We start from the raw sequence: 19690 nt of genomic DNA, 5'->3' as shown, positions 1-19690 counted from the left end.
TGTTTCTCAAACTGTGGATCAGGACCCACCAGAGAGCCTTAGGTCACTTTTTGGTGGGCCTCTGTGCTACAGTTTGCCCAGGGCCTCCACACTTGCCTGCCCCATCTGCTCACTATGCCACACAGCCTTTTAATCAGACCAGTTCTGACTCATTTCATGCTAAGTAAAGCTGGTCGGGAGACAGAGAGAAGTTTAGGGAAGGGGGATGGGAGGAAGGTCTGTCTTGAGCAGCGATGGCTGGAGGAGGTGTTGAAGGAAATAAGATAGAGATAAAAGCTAAATCTTCATTATAATTATTCAGAAATAAACCGGGAATAGAAATGAAAGGGATAAGAAACAAAAGCAGTACAGTGGTGCCCCGCAAGATGAATGCCTCGCAAGACGGAAAACCCGCTAGACGAAAGGGTTTTCTGTTTTGGAGGTGCTTCACAAAACGAATTTCCTATGGGCTTGCTTCGCAAGACGAAAATGTCTTGCAAGTTCCTGCGATTTTTCCCCGCTCCCCACCCCCTTTTTCTAAGGCACTAAGCTGCTAATAGCCTTTTAGCAGCTAATCCGCTAATCCCTTAAGCCTTTAATAGCCGCTAATCCGCTAATAGGGTTGCTTCACAAGACGAAAAAACCGCTAGACGAAGAGACTCGCGGAACGGATTCTTTTCGTCTTGCGAGGCACCACTGTAATAGGTGGAAGAAGTGATCGTAAAAGGACCCAGAGAGGAGGGATGCAAGGAATGGTGAGGTCTTGGGCAGCAACTGGGGGTGGGAAAGGTACAAGTCGAATGTTAAAGGAGACTGGGAGAAGGAATGACAGGAGATGGGTGTGAATATTTTTGAGCAGTATGTGGGGGAAAGCCTCTGCATCAGCAAATTCTGCCTAAAATGAGGCAGCTAAGTGACAAGACTGACTGAGCAAGTGTCTGTATTTAGCCTGAGGAAAACTTGCCACAAGGAAAATGCTGTGGCAAAGAATTTTATGTTTTCCAAAGATTAAATGTGGGCAATAGAAAGTGATGCCAGCCAGCTGACGATGCCAATGACTTCCATCGACCACCATTTTGCGGTTCATTCCTCTCTTGCACTGCCATTTTGTGATTGGTGGGCTTCAGTAATTTTCAGTTACCTTAAGTGGGCCCTGGGGGCCAGAAAATTTGAGAACCCCTGGATCAGAACTTTCCTCTTCCTTCATTGAAACAAGTAGACTAATTTAGTCATTTTGGAACGAGGAAAGTTCTAGTTTGTGCTGTTATTTTGAATTTCAGTTTATCCTCCTTAAACTATTTTTATTGAAACTGATCAGTTTGAAATAAGGCCAGCCTGTTAACTTCATGCTTGCCAGTAAGTGCAGTAATTAAACGGTAAGCTTTCCAGTTTTTGCATCATTTTAGAACAGAAAATTATTTCTCCTGTTCTCTTGCTCTTTTACAGGTGTTGTCCAGGGGATAATAACTGGAATCAGAGGCCTTTGCAATGGTCTCGGTCCTGCTCTCTTTGGCTTCATATTCTTTCTGTTCCATGTGGAGCTCACCGAGTTGGCGCCTGTCCCAGATCCTGATAAAAAAGCAATGCAGGATCCAAGCGATGAGGTAAATTATTGTAAATCGTAACTTTTAATAGTGCTTGATCAAGGCACCCCACTTATTTATGATGTTAACTTTCCTGGTAAGAACCCATGCTGTTCATATTACTATTAGACTTGTTAGTCACTTGTTAAACAAAGTTGTCAAGCGACTTAGAACATATTTTAAACATTTTAAAATAACGTTATAACATTGATACATCCACACAGAAACACATACATAACAGGTGAACCTCATGTTACATATGCTTTCCTTGCTGTATTTAGGTACCGAGTAAAAGTCTACCTAACATTTCATGTAGTGAACTCTTCTGGCATCCAGCTATGTACAAGATAGCCATTTCTAGGCTTCATGGCTGCTTAGAGGGTGAAACGCGGAGTAAATCTACAACTGGAATATCACTAGATGGGTCTGCCAGTAGTTGGATATGAGTTCCTTGCAGTGTTGTACAGCCGTGGCAAGTTACACACCACAAATTTCTCCTCTTCCGCCACTTAACAGAACCGTTCTGAACCAACCTCTTCTATTTGAAAACCTATTTTTTGAAATCTCTTTAAAATAATGCCAGTTGAGCATACAGTCCATTCAGGTTGTAAATGCTTGGTTTTTACAACTGTAAATGAGACCCTCTGCTTAAAATACACAACACCTCCTTGAAGAACAAACTGCTGGAACCAGTTAAATGATTATTCCCCATGAATTGTACACAGTGAAACCATTGCATGCACAGAACAACATCTGTTCATGTGGTGGAACGTCTCCCTCCACCCTGCAAAAAATTTGCTCTGGCGTTGCTCTATTTTGTCTAGTCACTCCTGAAATTATTGTGAAGGTTGCCTTGCTTTTTGAAAAAAATGCCTGTTGCGACATTGGAACTTCCTTATGTACATGGAATTAACAGCAACGGTGGCTGAGTTTTTGTCAATAGTATCTCTTAGAGTGGTGAATGGCACTATTTAGCGGGAAGAAACTCCAATGAAAATCCTCACTATTCCTTTTTTTTACATGACTGTTTTTGTATATATATTTAAATTTTATATATGGATGTTTTATGATGGCCCATTTGTAATGCCTAATAAAGTTTTGGCGAAGTAAGTATGTACATGGAACGCTTTCACAGTACAGTGGTACCTCTAGTTATGAACTTAATTCGTTCCGGAGGTCTGTTCTTAACCTGAAACTGTTCTTAACTAGAGGTGTGCTTTTGCTAATAAGGTCTCTTGCTGCTGCCACTGCGCCGCCGGCACACAATTTCTGTTCTCATCCTGGGGCAAAGTTCTCAACTCGAGGTAACTCTTCCAGATTATCAGAGTTCGTAACCTGAAGCATTTGTAACCTGAGGCGTTTGTAACTCGAGGTACCACTGTATTCCAAAACTGCCTCTTCTGAGATTGCATTCAGTTCCATAAAAAAAATGGTTCTTTAGATAATGCCCATATCCCTTAAGAACTAAGGCTGAAAGCTTTTGAGAAATATAATATCGAGACTGAACACTTACTTTGCCATTTGTGTTTGTCGACTGTGTTTCATTGTACCCGCCCACCCAACCTCATCACCACAGTTAATCTATATTTATGTAGTTTACTCTTTGCTCGTGTGCTTGGGGTGCTTTGTAACAGGGTTGTCAGAATTTCCATAAGGTTATGGCCGATTCAGCACCTCTGTTGATAGTCCTGTATTTAAGATAATTTGCATTTTGTGCTGTATGCGCTGCTGAAGCCTGTGACAAAGGCTCTCGAGTGAAACATTTTACAAGTGCCTGAGTTTCATATTCTTCATCAGGGCTGATACGGGTGTAATCCTTTTACACTGCAGCACTGGGCATGTCTACTCAAAAGTAAGTCCGATCAAGTTGAGCAGCTGGGTAGGCTGGCATGCTCGAGTTTAATCCCGTGGTTCAGACAGCCACTCTCAATTGTGGACCAGCTTCTCCCTTGCAGGTTCTGGACAGGCAATCTTGCATGTTTCAGCTGCATCCTTGAGCAGGCTCTTCTCAGCCTCCTGCAAGCCAAGGTGAGACACAAACGTGGGTTGTTTTCTGATTAACTTGGATGGTATTTGAAACCCCACTTCCAAGTGCTGCCTCCACTGTACATGACATCAGACAAGAGATCTCAGCCCTCTTCTGAGTCAGGGAGGATGCGGGGCGGTGGAAGCCACAAATATTTGAGTAGATGCCGAGGCCAGCCGAAATCTCTGGTCTCCTAGCTTTACTCCCCCCCCCTTTTTTTTGCCAATATATATTCCAATACAGTGGTACCTCGCAAGACGAAAAGAATCCGTTTCGCGAGTCTCTTCGTCTTGCGGTTTTTTTCGTCTTGCGAAGCAAGCCCATTAGCGGATTAGCGCTATTAGTGGTTTAGCGGCTATTAGCGGCTATTAAAGGCTTAAGGGATTAGCGGATTAGCTGCTAAAAGGCTATTAGCGGCTATTAAAGGCTTAAGGGGTTAGCGGATTAGCTGCTAAAAGGCTATTAGCGGCTTAGATCAGCTGATAAGCGGCTTAGATCAGCTGTTAAGCGGCTTAGGGGCTTGGGAAAAAGGGGGGGAGGGGAAAAAAACCTCAGGAATTGCAAGGCATTTTCGTCTTGCGAAGCAAGCCCATAGCAAATTTGTCCTGCAAAGCACCTCCAAAACGGAAAACCCTTTCGTCTAGCGGGTTTTCCGTATTGCGAGGCATTCGTCTTGCGGGGCACCACTGTACAGTGGTACCTCGGGCTAAGTACTTAATTCGTTCCGGAGGTCCATTCTTAACCTGAAACTGTTCTTAAGCTGAAGCACCACTTTAGCGAATGGGGCCTCCTGCTGCCGCTGCACCGCCGGAGCCCTATTTCTGTTCTTATCCTGAAGCAAAGTTCTTAACCTGAAGCACTATTTCTGGGTTAGCGGAGTGTGTAACCTGTCGCGTATGTAACCCGAGGTACCACTGTATACATTCCAGTATATATTCCAATATATTTATTTAGCACTCTCCTTTTCCCCCCTCAATAATTTTTTATTATTTTCTTTACACAGTCATTCTTACAATACGTTATTCAACATATAAACCTTTTTGCTCTGCCGAGCTTGCGAATTCCCTCCTTCCCTTCACCTCCCTTATCAAATCCAATCGCGTATTTTAACTTTTTACATCTTATCTACATTGTAGGAACTTCAATCCTGCTAATGTCTTTTAAGTTTTTACGGTTATCCTTTAAGTATACAATAAATTTACTCCAATTATCCTGGAATTTCTGGTCGTCCTGATCCCGAATCCTGCTGGTCAGTTTGACTAACTCCATCCATTGCGTAATCCATCATTTTTGCCTCCAATTCCGCAATAGTAGGAATGGTCTTCCTTACAAACAGGTGTCACCCAAGTTTTATTCCTTACCCAACCCGAGCATCCTTGTGTCCTTGAGGTTGGCTTTCCTCCGCATCGTCTGCAGCTATGAGCCCTACATTACTCTGGTTTTCTTCTTCAGCTTCATTGGTAAAACAGTTCAGCAGTCTGACTAAAAACTGATATCTGTAGGCAAATAGGAATGCTTGGACCCAGCTTTGCACAGCCTGAGTTATTCCCCATAAGCCTGTTCATTGTGGCTCCTTTCTTTCTCTCTGCAGAGTTCAATTATTCCTGGCCCTCCATTCCTGTTTGGAGCATGTGCAGTCCTCCTCGCTTTTCTGGTTGCCTTATTCATCCCCGAGCACAGTAAGGCCAGCAGTACCAGAAAGCACACCAACAGCATCAGCAGCATACAGAGCACCAACCCCGACCGAGGCAGCGACGAGGACATTGAGCCATTGCTGCAGGACAGCAGCGTGTGAGAGCTAGATTTTCCTAACGTTCATGTAGTCTGCAAGCAAGCAAAACCCACGCACTGAGCTCTGAATCCAGAGCAGGACTGGAGTGAGCTTTTGATTTCTCAGAAGCTTTGCACATTTCACTCACCTAAGGTTTGCTATGTTGGTGTCCATGGATGTCCCGTCGGGATGGATTTGACCACTTTTCTTTTCTTTTTCTAAAAAAATAAGAATTCAACGCAGTTATTTTTCTGTATCTGATTTGGAAATGCTATCAAGCCCCGCACCGGACGGAATATGGAATACACACAGTATCTTGGAAAACCTTCAAACAAAGTGGAACTTACTGAGTACACAGATTCACTGTGAGCAGACCACAGCCCCCGCCAATTAGAGAGAAGTTACTTCTACTGACGGATAAAGATAACAAAAACCCTTCGCCATTATGTTCCTACATTTCTAATTAATAGGCTTCCTGGTAAATTGAATATTGTGTTAGAAGTGTTAAGAGAATTTCAGCCGTTGAATATAGATTTGGTTTTTTTGGAAGTCTTCAACCCTCATTCCCAAGGACTCTTAACCCGTATGTCAGGAGCTCCTTTGGAAACCTTAAAAGGGCACATGTACTTTCATTGATGGTTAGTAATAATCACTGAACTAGGTAGCACTACCAATGTAGCCAGTTTTGACATAGAGGCTAATTAACTGGATGCTGAGGCAATTCACATCTACTTGTGTGTATTTATTGCATCATCTATCACTTTTTATCTGCCATATGAAGCACTCCCTCTCCTGTTAATTTCACTCCTGCCTTAACTGCTACTTAGTGTGCATTTGTTACCAACTCTTATTTAGCCTTCATATCAAACTTCGGAAGAATTTCATGGGTTATAATTATGAAATGCCTCTCCCAAAGAGGCCCTAAAGATGGTTTAGTTTCTACAGAGTATCATGTTATAATTTTTAGAGACATTTTATTAAATTGCACAGATTTCTATGTATTTTGCGGCAGTGGAAATGGACCATTACACACACAAAAACTAACCAAGTACTCTTAAGAATGTTTTATATGTATTGAATATATGTAGATATTTGTAAGAAGTTTTACTTTTTCCAGATAAGGTACTGTGTAAATCTTGTATTTATAAATGTAATGATGGTGATGGATATACAGCTTTTATAAAGGATTGTGTAATGACTGAACAAAATAAATATATATATATATATTTTGAAACTTGTTCCGCCTTAAGCAAAGATAACAAACCTTTTGTACTATGCAGTTTGGTTTTTAAGTTAAAAAGCTTCCTAATGCATAATAAATTTGCAACCTATGCTATATACCTACTACAAGCGTGGTTTTATTTTTATTCCATATATTTTCTTCCAATACTGAAGCTGAGTTTGAATTATTTGTAGCACATTCTTGGCTAATGCGTTACTGCATGTCAGTCTGGGGAAACCCAGCCACATGGGTGTGGTATAAGTAATAAATAATAATAATAGTAACAATTTATCATCTTAACTCTGAACTTCTTTTCTCCCTACAGCCCTACCCTGGCTGCACATCCAGTAATCTAAATGATGGCAGCGATACATCTGTAAGGATGAGCCAGTCACAACTGCTTTGCTAGTAACAATTGTTCCCTTCCCTCCACACTTTTGTTCAGAATAACTAGTATCAGGTAAACAGGGGATCTCAGAGCTGTCAGTGAGCTTTCCCAAGACGAAAACAAGATTGTGTAGGTCTCTCAGCATAAGTGAGGTCTAAGAAGAAGTACCCCCCGAGTGCCTGGAATGGCTCGCTGTTTCCCTGGCCCTAATTGCAGAGTGAAGAAGTAGGGAAGACAAGTTACCGTCCTGCCGCATTTCACAAGCATTCTTCCTCTCGCTTTGATTATCTTGTGGCTAAACTAGCTCAGAGTTCATTTGGTGATATTCCTCCCAGCGCTGATGATTCTCCGTGTCTACAGCTCAAATCACAGTTGGCAATTCTCAATATGTATGAAGCCAGAAAGGCCTGTGTCTATTATTTTCACTGTTGATACCTTAGACCAGGGGTTGGCAACGTGCGGCCCATGGGCCAGATGCAGCCCACGAAGACCATTTTAGCGGCCCACGAACCAAGCCACCAGTTCGGCGAGTCCCCCGCACGCTGTGCTAAACCAGCGCAGTGCGGGGACTTGCCAACCAGCGCCATAAATCGCGTCTGCATGTGCAGATACAGGAAATCGCTTCTGCACAGGCGCCATTTTCGGCATCTGGACATCCACAAAAGCGATTTCTGGCACCGCGGACGTGCACAAAAGCAATTTCCAGTGTCACGCTGTACCAATCCAGCCCACGGATAATCATGGGAGTGATCCAGCCCATGGCCGGTAAACCTTGCCAACCCCTGCCTTAGACCCAGATACTGTGTTTCCCTCGTACAGTGCACACAAGACAGCCTACAGTTGGCGGGCGAAGAGGAAATGAGGCCGGGGAGAGGGCTGGCGTGGTAACTTAAAGTTACCTAGGCACGCCCCCTGCCGGCTCCCGATTGGGTGCCGGACAGTGGGCGGGGCGCCAGCCAGGTAACAGGGAAAGCAGGGGGCGGTGCTCGGGCTCCTGCCCACAACCACTCCCCTCCCTTCCAGGGAGGAGAGTCTTTGCAAGGTGAAAACTTGCTCTAAGCTTTGCAGCTGAGTAACAGTGCCTTTTGGAGATGTGCCTGCTCTATATAAGGTATAGTAAAGTGATTTGAGGCTGGAGTGAGAGCAGTCAATAAAACAATTACCAGCATGATTAGAGATGAGGGTGGCGCTGTGGTCTGAACCACTGAGCCTCTTGGTTTTGCTGATCAGAAGGTCGGCGGTTTGAATCCCTGCGACGGGGTGAGCTCCCGTTGCTCGGTCCCAGCTCCAGCCAACTTACCAGTTTGAAAGCACACCAGTATGAGTAGATAAATAGGTACTGCTGAGTCGGGAAGGTAAACTGTGTTTCCATGCGCTCTGGCACTTGTCACAGTGTTCTGTTGTGCCAGAAGCAGTTTAGTCATGCTGCCCACATGACCCGGAAAGCTGTCTGTGGACAAACACTGGCTCCCTCGGCCTGAAATCGAGATGAGCACCGCAACCCCATAGTCCCGTCCTGGATTTCACTGGCCAGGGGTCCTTTATCTGTACCAGTATGACTAATCCAAAGAAGCTGTATGATTGTCATAGTGGCTTTGCTTTACTCTGAGCTTATATCCAGCTTTTCAGTTCAAAATAAATTTCCAAAAATCAAACTGCATAAAAAGTAAATACAACAACGAATAGAATAAAAACAACAGTTACAACAATTCTACAGGCAACTAAGAGTTTAAAAGCCTTGAAAAACAAAAACCTTCACCTGGTGCCAAGGTATTTAGAGATGAGTGAAAGAGATTTTTCTCAAAAAACTAGCTCATCATCTTGATCTGCTGCAGAGCACATCCCAGCTTCCTGTGCCAAGCAAAAACAAAAGCTTGTAATGGGTTTGCTAAAGGAAGAGAATTGAAACCTGGAGAAAGAAGCTGGAAGGCTATCCTGGAGCCACACTCCAAAAACAGGAGATGCTTTATGCTGAGAAGAATGAAGATTGCTAAGTGCTTCAGTAGGGAACTAATATAGAGGTAAATGGGACGTGGGTGGCACTGTGGTCTAAACCACTGAGCCTCTTGGGCTTGCTGATTGGAAGGTTGGCGGTTCGAATCCCCGCGACGGGGTGAGCTCCCATTGCTCTGTCCCAGCTCCTGCCAACCTAGCAGTTCGAAAGCACGCCAATACAAGTAGATAAATAGGTACCACTGCAGCGGGAAGGTAAACTGTGTTTCTGTGCGCTCTGGTTTCTGTCATGGTGTTTCCTTGTGCCAGAAGCAGTTTAATCATGCTGTCCACATGACCCGGAAAGCTGCCTGTGAACAAACACCAGCTCCCTCGGCCTGAAAGCGAGATGAGTGCCGCAACCCCATAGTCCCCTTTGACTGGACTTAACCGTCCAGGGCTCCTTTACCGTTTTACCTTTATTTAGATTTAGTTGAATTCATTTTCCTATGGATTCATTTTGCTCTTATGATTAAACATTCAAACAGCTGTAGAATTAATTTTACTTTCTTTTTCTTAATGATGTGTTTATTGATTTTTCAAAAAGAATAGACAAATAAGATATTGACACCAAACTGACAACAACTATCAATATCTGCATTAAAGGCTTATTTTCAAATGTTTACAATTCTACTGCTGTTAAGTTAATGCCAAACAGTGTTTTTAACATCATACATTGATTTGATTTTGGTTTGGGTATATAATAGTAGTAGTAGTAATATATTTATTACTGGGGTTTCCCCAGCCACTCTGGGTGGCTCCCAACAGAATATTAAAAACACAATAAAACATCAAACATCAAAGACTTCCCTAAACAGGGCTGCCTTCAGATGTCTTCTAAGTCTGGTAGTTGTTTATCTCTTTGACATCTGGTGGGAGGGCGTTCCACACGGCAGGCGCCACTACCGAGAAGACCCTCTGCCTGCTTCCCTGTAACTTCATTTTTCTCAGGGAGGGAACTGCCAGAAGGCCCTCAGAGCTGGACCTCAGTGTCCGGGCTGAATGATGGGGGTGGAGATGCTCCTTCAGGTATCTTGGGCCAAGGTTGTTTATGGATTTAAAGGTCAGCACCAACATTTTGAACTGTGCTCGGAAATGTAGCACCTGCATTCTGGTTTAGTTGTAATTTCCTTCAAAGGTAGCCCCACGTAGAGCGCATTGCAGTAGTCCAAGCGGGAGAAAACTAGAGCATGCACCACTCTGGCAAGACAGCCTGTGGGCAGGTGGAGCTGGTAGATAGCTACCCTGGACACAGAATTGACCTGCACCTCCATGGACAGCTGTGAGTCCAGAATGACTCCCAGGCTGCGCACCTGGTCCTTCAGGGGCACAGTTAACCCCATTCAGGACCAGGGAGTCCCCCACACCCGCTTGACTCCTGTACCCCAAGAACAGTCCTTCTGTCTTGTCAGGATTCAACCTCCATGTGTTAGCCGCCATCCATCCTCCAACCGCCTCCAGACACTCACACAGGACCTTCACCGCCTTCACTGGCTCCGATTTAAAAGAGAGAGAGAGCTGGGTGTCATCCACATACTGATGAACACCCAGCCCAAACCCCCTGAGCATCTATCCCAGCAGCAGCATATAGATATTAAAAAGCATGGGGGATGACGGGGCTCTGCTCATTTTTCAGTGGAGCTTGATTTGGGAGAATTTCCCTCTTCCCTTGTCCCCCATCCTACATTAGCAGGAGCCCCACTCCCAACACTCCAGAGAAGTATTTGGGGATATGAGTTGTCTGCTGGAAGCAGGAAACAATAATCTTTCATTCTTTGAACTTTCTGAAGATAAATTAGGATCCGATCTCACATATTTTTCTCATAAACCGTTCACATGACGCACCATGTTCCTTCTGCTTTGATGGATAAATTTTCTCTCAAGAAAGCAAAACTGGTTAATTTTGTTTTAACCTGACAGATGATGTGTTGATAAAGGGATGCTCCTAAAATGACTTCCCTTTTAGTTTCCCTACTTTGATAGACTAAGTGCCTATCAAGTGTTTCTGAGCAATTTTAATTAGGGTTGTTACCTGGTGTGTGTGAAGATTTCAGTAAACAGCTGCATGCTTAGCATTTAGCAATTCAATAAATGGATGCCTAGGTACGTCAGTGGTGGTTTCCTGTTGCTAGAAGTATTTCCTCTGTGACTTATCAAAACCAGCTAATATTTCCAAGAAAGGCATGTTAAAATGTGAAGCAGTGCCCTGCAGTTACATTCCGGGTGGAGATACGAAGTCAAAAACAAGCGTACACGGTTGCAGGGCCCTTTTATTTTTCAAACTTTTGTGCTGCCCAAGGCTCAAGTGATTGGGGTTTGAAGAAGACTACAGGCTTAATGAATGTCAGAACCGGCTCCTATACTAGGTGCAGCTTTGCAGGAAGCTTGCTTTAGGGGTTAAAATATCCGAAAATCCAGACTGTTGCATTCTCTTCGTTGAAATGCTCACAGCAAAATCTCAGGGGTGTGTTAGGTTGTCAGTGTCTCTGTAAAGGATTGTAACATTTCTGTTATTACGGAGAAATAGTCATAGGAGAAAATCCGAAGTGAAGTCGTACATCAATCTACAATACCTAACATGTTGTTAAGTCTGACTTTGCCTCAGGCGCTGACCTTCAAGTATTAAGTTAAAACATGAGCTGTGAGCATTAGCATCTGAGGCTTCCTTATTTCTTTGAAGAAAGGCACACACTTAAGGCAGCGTATCTGTTTATCTGCATAACAATGGCTTATGTTTCAACACTGCAGGCCAATTCCCCCAAGACTGTTTTGTTATGAAAAAGCCCCATACAAGGAAAGTAGGTGTAAGGAGCGGGAAGGGAAAATTACAAAGAGACAGTTAAGCTTCAAATGTGTGTTGATTGCGATTCATGATGCGCTGATAGCTTGACCTACATCGTTGAATTCTTATTTTTCTAGCTAGCCTCCTCCTCCTTATTCATATACACATCCCTTTTCCTGCTTGAATTTCATGAAGATTAATTTTGTGTTGCGCTATCTTGGCTTGCACTCACAATGCCTGCTCTTAAACGATGACGAATGGGTAGCCATATATAACCAAAGGCCGGAATGTGTTCTCTGTTGTGCTTTGTCTAATTGCTTGGATCTAAAGGCCCTTAATTATTTCTGCTGTAATCTTTCGGCCGAGAGCCAGGTTTTGCATATGCCGCAAGAATTCCTGTTGTTTATGTGAGAAACGTAAGATGAGAGGGTAGCTCACAATCTGAGCTGAAATCTGGGGCTTCAAAATGCACATCAGACTTCAGAAGATGTCTCATTTGAGACCTGTCTGTTGATGGGTCGCATGGTGCATTGTTTCCATTGATACAAGATACGGCCATGACTCTTGTGCCTGCAAAAACATGCCTTTATATATGGATGTGGACCAAACCATTCTGGCAGCTAAAGCTGAGAGTATTGTGATTGGCGCTTGACAGAAGTAAAGGATGTTATCAGCTAGGGTCCTAGTTGATGATCAATAAGGGTAACAATAGCTTGTGCTATTTTCCACCGAGTCCTGCTTAACTGTGTTCTGTATTTGTTTGAATTTATCCAGGTCTCCCTTTACAGCTGCTGTGGGTTTGGTGTTAGCCATAATCTCCATTGATCTACCATGCATTGCCCTTCTGAATATTTCAGTTATGTACGGCCTCATGTTTTCCTGTATTCCACAGAGGAGGGCGGAAATCTGGCAAATAAACCCGAAAATGCTGTCAAGAAAAAATGGATTTACGGGCCTCATAAACATTATTCATTTATTAACTTTGCGTAATTCTGCTCAAAGGAACTAAACTTAAGCCTTGCATGCCGGTCCGAAATCCTAATCACATTGCTTCCGGCTTTTTAAGCTAAAAAATCAATAAATCAGGATCTCTGTAAGTCTTGTTGGGGCCAAATTCTTTCCAGCTGGGATACTGCCAAATATATACAATGCTAATTGAACCAACTGCGCTGTAATATTGAGGGTGGGAGTAAACAATAAGAGAGTTTATGTGTATGTCTACTTTTGATTTTATTTTGGCACCCACAGCTAGAAGGAACTTTTCCTCAGCCACTTTCTGAGGTAGAAACTTACTGGGCATGATTCAGCAAACTTTTTGTGCTGGTGTAGGGAGTAGCACTGGGATGCGGGTAGCGCAGTGGGTTAAACCACAGAGCCTAGGACTTGCCGATAGGAAGGTCAGCCGTTTGAATCCCCATGACGGGGTGAGCTCCCGTTGCTCGGTCCCTGCTCCTGCCAACCTAGCAGTTTGAAAGCATGTCAAAGTGCAAGTAGATAAATAGGTACCGCTCCGGCAGGAAGGTAAACGGTGTTTCTGTGCGCTGCTCTGGTTTGCCATGCTGGCCACATGTCCTGGAAGCTGTACGCTGGCTCCCTCGGCCAGTAAAGCGAGATGAGCGCCGCAACCCCAGAGTCGGCCACAACTGGACCTAATGGTCAGGGGTCCCTTTACCTTTACCGTTAGGGAGTAGCACTAAGTGCAAGGCAATTTCATGCCTCCTTTCCCCGCCAAACCTGCCAGCGCCATCCACAAATTTGTTCTAGAGGGTTGAGGAAATCCTCCGAACAGATTTAAGCAAAATGTAGGGGGAGGAGAGGGACGCGGGTGGCGCTGTGGGTAAAAGCCTCAGTGCCTAGGACTTGCTGATCCTCAGGTCGGCGGTTCGAATCTCCGCGGCGGGATGCGCTCCCGTTGCTCGGTCCCAGCGCCTGCCAACCTAGCAGTTCGAAAGCACCCCCGGGTGCAAGTAGATAAATAGGGACCGCTTACTAGCGGGAAGGTAAACGGCGTTTCCGTGTGCTGCGCTGGCTCGCCAGAGCAGTGATGTCACACTGGCCACGTGACCCGGAAGTGTCTGCGGACAGTGCTGGCCCCCGGCCTCTTGAGTGAGATGGGTGCACAACCCTAGAGTCTGTCAAGACTGGCCCGTACGGGCAGGGGTACCTTTACCTTTAGGGGGAGGAGAGGGCGAGCACATTCTGTTGCACAAGAAGAAATTACTGTGCTGATAAAAACTAAGCCAGAACGCTAGGTGAATGTACCTGTTCCGTCCTTCTCCTTCTGTAATTTTACTTCTTAGGTCAGTCTCTCCACATGCTAGATCTGATCAGGTAAGATTCTGGTAGACCTCAGCGTAAATAGAGTTGCTTTCATAATTTGTCCTGAATTCATGAAGAATGTTCACACCCGGACTGCTTGCATACCACACATTTATAATGTTTTTTAAAAAAATATATATTTTTTATTTTTTGACTTCTGAAATGTTCAAAAACCAAGGTGCAGATCCTGATTGGTGCAGGTGCCCTGGAAACAATAGCCAACAGCCGTATTGGACGTTTGGCTTCCGAAAATCATTTGAAATCATTTGAAAACCGGAACACTTACTTCCGGGTTTTTGGCGTTTGAGAACCAAGGTGTTTGAGAACCAAGACGTTTGAGAGCCAAGGTACCATTGTAATGCCTTTGCTGAGGTTATGATGGCATACAATATCCCCCCTCCCTTGCAGGATAACTAGCAGTAGTAATCCTGACATTGCAGACTATATTTACCGTTGAAGAATGGGGCTAATGCTGATCCAAGGGTAATAAAATTTCCTACTTCCTGCCAGTTAGGTGACTTTTATGGTTTGCGATATACTAGCGTACTTGAAATGAAAAACTAAACTCAAGTGCAGTAAATGTATCTAAATATTAGCATGTGCATCTGAAATGGCTGCTTTACATTGGAGTTTAAGAATGGGATTACCGTATTTTTCGCTCTACAAGACGCACCAGACCACAAGACGCACCTAATTTTTGGAGGAGGAAAAAAGAAAAAAAATATTCTGAACCTCAGAAGCCAGAACAGCAAGAGGGATCGCTGTGCAGTTAAAGCAGCAATCCCTCTTGCTGTTCTGGCTTCTGGGATAGCTGCGCAGCCTGCATTCGCTCCATAAGACGCACACACATCCCCCCTTACTTTTTAGGAGGGGAAAAGTGAGTCTTACAGAGCAAAAAATACGGTATTTCTTACTACTGCAGGAAAAGCTTTTGAAACAGCTTCCTCTGAATGACTCTGTCTTGCATCCAACTGGCCACTAGCTGGCATTGTTATACAGCTTTTACCATGGATGCATCACATCATAACTTATGAAGGATATGTGTGTGTTTTTATTTTAAAAGGTGGGAAAAGATATTGGATTTCTGTGCATCTGGGAGTGAGGTTTTTTCTTTTAGTATTTCGCTGGTGAATTCTCAGCTAGCTTAACTAAAAGGAAAACAGAACCTGTTTCGAAAGACAGAAAGTTGGTGCACCATAGTGGCTAAATGATTGACAGCACAACCGGATGTCCCAACTCGAAAGCAGGTGCCACTGAGTTTAATGGGGCTTACCTTACTCTCAGGTAAGTCAGTATAGCATGGCAGCCTGAGCAATGCATTGGGAAGACCCGGGTTCAAATTCTGCTCTTTCACAAACTCATTAGGTCTTAGGCAAGCTCCTCCCCATCTCTAACATAGAGATAATAATACGGATTTATTTTACAGAATTGTTGGAAGGATTACAGCACGTGTGTGTTGTTTTGAATTTTCATCACGTGTTTGAATTGGGGGTAGTTTATAAATTCTTGAAATAAATACATAAAATAGATGCCTATAAAGTGGTTTGCACATTTTTAGTTCTCTAAAAACGTTACGCATTAAAAGTCATTTTTAGTGGATTCCTATTGTTTTCTGCCATATATTCAAATTGTTTTTCACCATGTATCTAATCTATCACTATCAATTCAAAATGTTGAATTTTGTCACAGTACATAGAAAGGTTACGAGTGGAGAACAGCACAGATTTTTTTTTTAAAAAAAATCATTTGCAAAGTAATCATAGAGCATTTTTGGTGTCTCTTCTTCTGTCCTGGGTTCAAAAGGCTTAGCTTCTCCAAATACGTATTATACTTCTGTGCCTGCCTGTCTTCATCATACCAAGCTAAGCCATAAAAATTCAGAAACCTTCAGATTTGGCTAGGGCAAAATAAAGGCAATTAAGTACAGCTATCTCAGCTTCCACCTCCTCCTTTCCCTGTCTCTTAATGCCATTAGCTAAGTCGCTTTGATGTTGCAGTGACCTTTGGTCCTCATATGAGGCAGTTATCAGCTTCTGCTGCACTTAACAAGGCTATCTCCAATTTAAGATTTTCAAATAGGGATTCTAGTATTGCAGCCGACTGCTGTTGATTCAGCTGCTCCGATGTCACAGCAGGGATTGCAAGCTTTGGACCAGGCAACAGACTAGAGCAATGGGGAAGCCTTTAATTCTTTATTTTGAGGTCCATGGACAGCTTCGGGATAAATCAACCCTGGAATGCCTATAAGCCATGGGGTTTTGAAATGAGAGTGTAGGTCACATTATCTTTTAACCTCTTGGAATGAGTTGATAGAACACCTGAGGTTGGATTTCTCTTGCTATCATAATTGTTTAGCTGTGTAAACCTATTACAGATCACCATTTTGCACCACTTTAGATCTGTCATAAGGACGCGGGTGGACCTATCAGTGATTGTGTGCTTGCTTATTGGACGTGGGTGGCATGTGGTCTAAACCACTGAGCCTCTTGGGCTTGCTGATCAGAAGGTCAGCGGTTCGAATCCCTGCAACAGGGTGAGCTCCCGTTGCTCTGTCCCAGCTGCTGCCAACACAGCGGTTTGAAAGCACCCCAAAAAAGTAAAAGTAGATAAATAGGTACCGCTCCGGCGGGAAGGTAAACGGAGTTTCTGTGCACTGCTCTGGTTTCAGTGTTCCGTTGCACCAGACACAGCTTAGTCATGCTGACCACATGACCTGGAAAAACTGTCTGCAGACAAACGCCAGCTCCCTCGGCCTGTAAGGCTAGATGAGCGCTGCAACCCCAGAGTCGTCTGCGACTGGACTTAACTGTCAGGGGTCCTTTACCTTTTTCTTTTTAAGCAACAAATTACAGTTTCAGGGACCACCTATTGTTTTTGCTTGTGGTGGAGAAGGTGCACTCTGTCGTTTAACTAATGCAGACCCGAAACTAACCTTTAGCCCACATAGACACTTGAGAAACCCATTGCTTGCTTTCTAACCATTTATTTGCCAAATAAACAAGCACACAATCACTGATAGGGCCATCCACCATTGTGAGGCTCAAAGTAATGAAGATGATGCCCTCCCAGCTGTTGCCATTGGCTGTGGGTTTCTTGTGATGTCACAAAAGCACTTGGCAACTGAGTGGATATAAAGGCAGGCCAAGGGAAAAGCCCTTTTCTATTTCCAGCAGGGCACACCTGGCAATGGATGTGACATTCAGCACTGCCCAGGTTTCTTCCACTTGGAGGAGGCAAACTGGTGAATGGAAGGAGGCAATCCTCTGGCAGTGGGATGCTAGGGAGCAATAATAAGGCAAGTTTGCTTGCTTGAAGGCTGCTGGTATCCTTGGTTGGAAGCTGGTGGACGTCTCATGATGGACCTAAGAGAAACTGGCAGATGTTGGTGAAAACACTATCTGGAGAGCTCATCTCAGACTGCAGCAAGCAGATGAAGGGTAAAGGTAAGGGTAAAGGACCCCTGGATGGTTCCGTCCAATCAATGGTGACTATGGAGTTGTGGCGCTCATCTCGCTTTCAGGCTGAGGGAACTAGCGTTTGTCCACAGACAGCTTCCCGGCTCATGTGGCCAGCATGACTAAACTGCTTCTGGTGCAATGGGACATCGTGACGTAAGCCAGAGCACATGGAAACGCCATTTACCTTCCCACCACAGCAGTACCTACTTGCACTGGTATGATTTTGAACTGGTAGGTTGGCAGAAATTGGGACAGAGCAACGGGAGCTCACCCTATTGCAGGGATGCCCTGTCAGGGGTGCATGCTCAGGGTGGGTGGCAAAAAGCACACTAGAAAGGACTCAAACTCCAGACAAGACTTGGCAGATGAGCCTCTCTGGGGACTCAGCTACACGCAGTTCATTATATCGTTTTAACAATTTTTTTTTTTTAAAAAAAAAGAATGGAAATGGTTTATTGAATATTTACAGATAAACTGTAAACAGATAAGAACATGGGCAGGATTATTGTAATAACCTGCAGTTCTAGAAGAGTATATATTTAAAGCAGATGAATAAATGAGCAAATTAAGTTAATTTGGATATGCAGAAGGTATTAAAAATAAATTTAAGGAACCATAGAAAGAGGGGGGGAAGGAAGGTGAGTTTTGAAATGTTAAAATGATTGTAAAATTATTGAAATGTATTAAAACTGAAAATCATAAATAAAATAAAATAAAAAACTTATAAATATGTTTTTCTGCCATTTTAGTTGGTTTTGGGGATTCCTGTGAATTTGTTTGCTGTTTCTCATACCCTTGGAGACCTTCTCATTTGTTTTGGAAACGTGATTGTGGCTCCATTGGAAAACCCGCCCCCAAGATATTCAGGATTTTAGTGTAGAATAATAAGACAAGAAGCATATTGGCTCATCATTTCCAGCGAGTCGGCTTTCCTTTGCCTTCTGGTTAGTCACTGTGAGAAAGAGGCTGCTTGGAGGGAGTGGCGAATCTTCTTTTTTACAAGCTTTTGACCGCTGAGCTGAGTTTTCTGTTTTGCTGACTTTGCGTTTTGATACTCGAAACATATGTATTTTAAGTGTGCAGCTTTGAAACTTGTTTGAAAAGTGGGGTATGCATTTTTAAAATAAGGAGGCACAATGGTCCCTGGTTCCATCAGAGTAATTGAAATATCTTCCTGCCTTCCAGTTGGTGCCCTTTCCATTCTTAATGGGACTTTGAAATATTAAATAGCACTTTGGTATATTTGCATTTGAATAATGAACTCTCAGTTCCAATTTCTTACGGAGATGTGCCGTGTTTACTTGCATGACATCTGTAGAGTTCAGTGACATGCTCTTTGAGTTTCGCATTCAGAAGCTGCAAATGATCTAATTCTGTACGCGGGGGGGGGGGGAATAATCATTTTAAAAATGGAATATTACTTGAGGAGAAAAGATCAGAAAAGGGGAAAAAATGTTCTGTTTATATTATCTCTATATCTCAATCAGTCAGTCAATCATCTATCTGTCATGTACAGAATAAAATACCCCGCTCCCCACAAACATATAAAAAGGATTTGCACTAACTGGAAATGAAGCAGTGTGACTACCTCAAAACCCCATGCAGTGTTGAAATTTGGCTCATGTGTGACTGCCACAGGAGCAACATAAGCCCAAATAATTGTGAATGTACAATAAGAAGGCTGCATGGTGTAGTGGTTAAGAGCGGTAGTCTCGTAATCTGGGGAACCGGGTTCGCGTCTCCGCTCCTCCACATGCAGCTGCTGGGTGACCTTGGGCCAATCACACTTCTCTGAAGTCTCTCAGCCCCACTCACCTCACAGAGTGTTTGTTGTGGGGGAGGAAGGGAAAGGAGAATGTTAGCCGCTCTGAGACTCCTTAAAGGGAGTGAAAGGCGGGGTATCAAATCCAAACTCTTCTTCTTCTTCTTCTTGTATGAAGGGGCCCACATACTATCTCTGCCTATTTTTCAATTTTGATGCTGAGATATCAGACTAAAAAGTTTGTCAGATGAGTGGAAACTTGAAACCATTTTAATTCCACCAATAAAATCCAGCTCACTCCAGATTTACATCCGTGTTGATTTGAAAATAAATATATTTCCCAACTTTTATGAAACTATAAAGAACACCCACTCTCTACCGACATACAAAAGGCTGGCAGGGGTGGGG

The 19690-nt window shown here is 43.7% G+C and overlaps 1 protein-coding gene and 1 long non-coding RNA gene across 4 annotated transcripts in view; one reads left to right on the top strand and one right to left on the bottom strand.

Annotated features, from left to right (window-relative positions):
* The window catches only part of LOC310659927 (hippocampus abundant transcript-like protein 1), a 39451-nt gene extending 32748 nt beyond the window's left edge, over positions 1-6703 (top strand). For 2 of the 3 annotated variants that reach the window (XM_083404097.1, XM_083404098.1), the window contains 2 exons: positions 1426-1583; positions 5180-6703. In XM_083404097.1, coding sequence (XP_083260223.1) covers positions 1426-1583; positions 5180-5383 — 362 coding nt within the window. In that variant the 3' untranslated portion in view covers positions 5384-6703. Of the gene's footprint in view, positions 1-1425; positions 1584-3359; positions 3709-5179 lie in introns of those variants that run through there. The other variant, XM_083404099.1, reaches the window with a different exon arrangement.
* Positions 6704-15770: 9067 nt separating this feature from the next.
* Positions 15771-17061, bottom strand: LOC310660208. Its single transcript, XR_014503308.1, has 2 exons — positions 16995-17061; positions 15771-15959 (listed from the first exon to the last, which is right to left on the bottom strand). It is a non-coding gene; the product is annotated as an uncharacterized lncRNA (long non-coding RNA).
* Positions 17062-19690: the final 2629 nt, after the last annotated feature.

Source organism: Podarcis tiliguerta (genome assembly GCF_965153285.1).
Source record: "Podarcis tiliguerta genome assembly, chromosome: 11".
Classification (NCBI taxonomy): domain Eukaryota; kingdom Metazoa; phylum Chordata; class Lepidosauria; order Squamata; family Lacertidae; genus Podarcis; species Podarcis tiliguerta.
The sequence above is the reverse complement of the archived record's forward strand: the minus strand, read 5'-3'. Positions and strand labels throughout refer to the sequence as shown.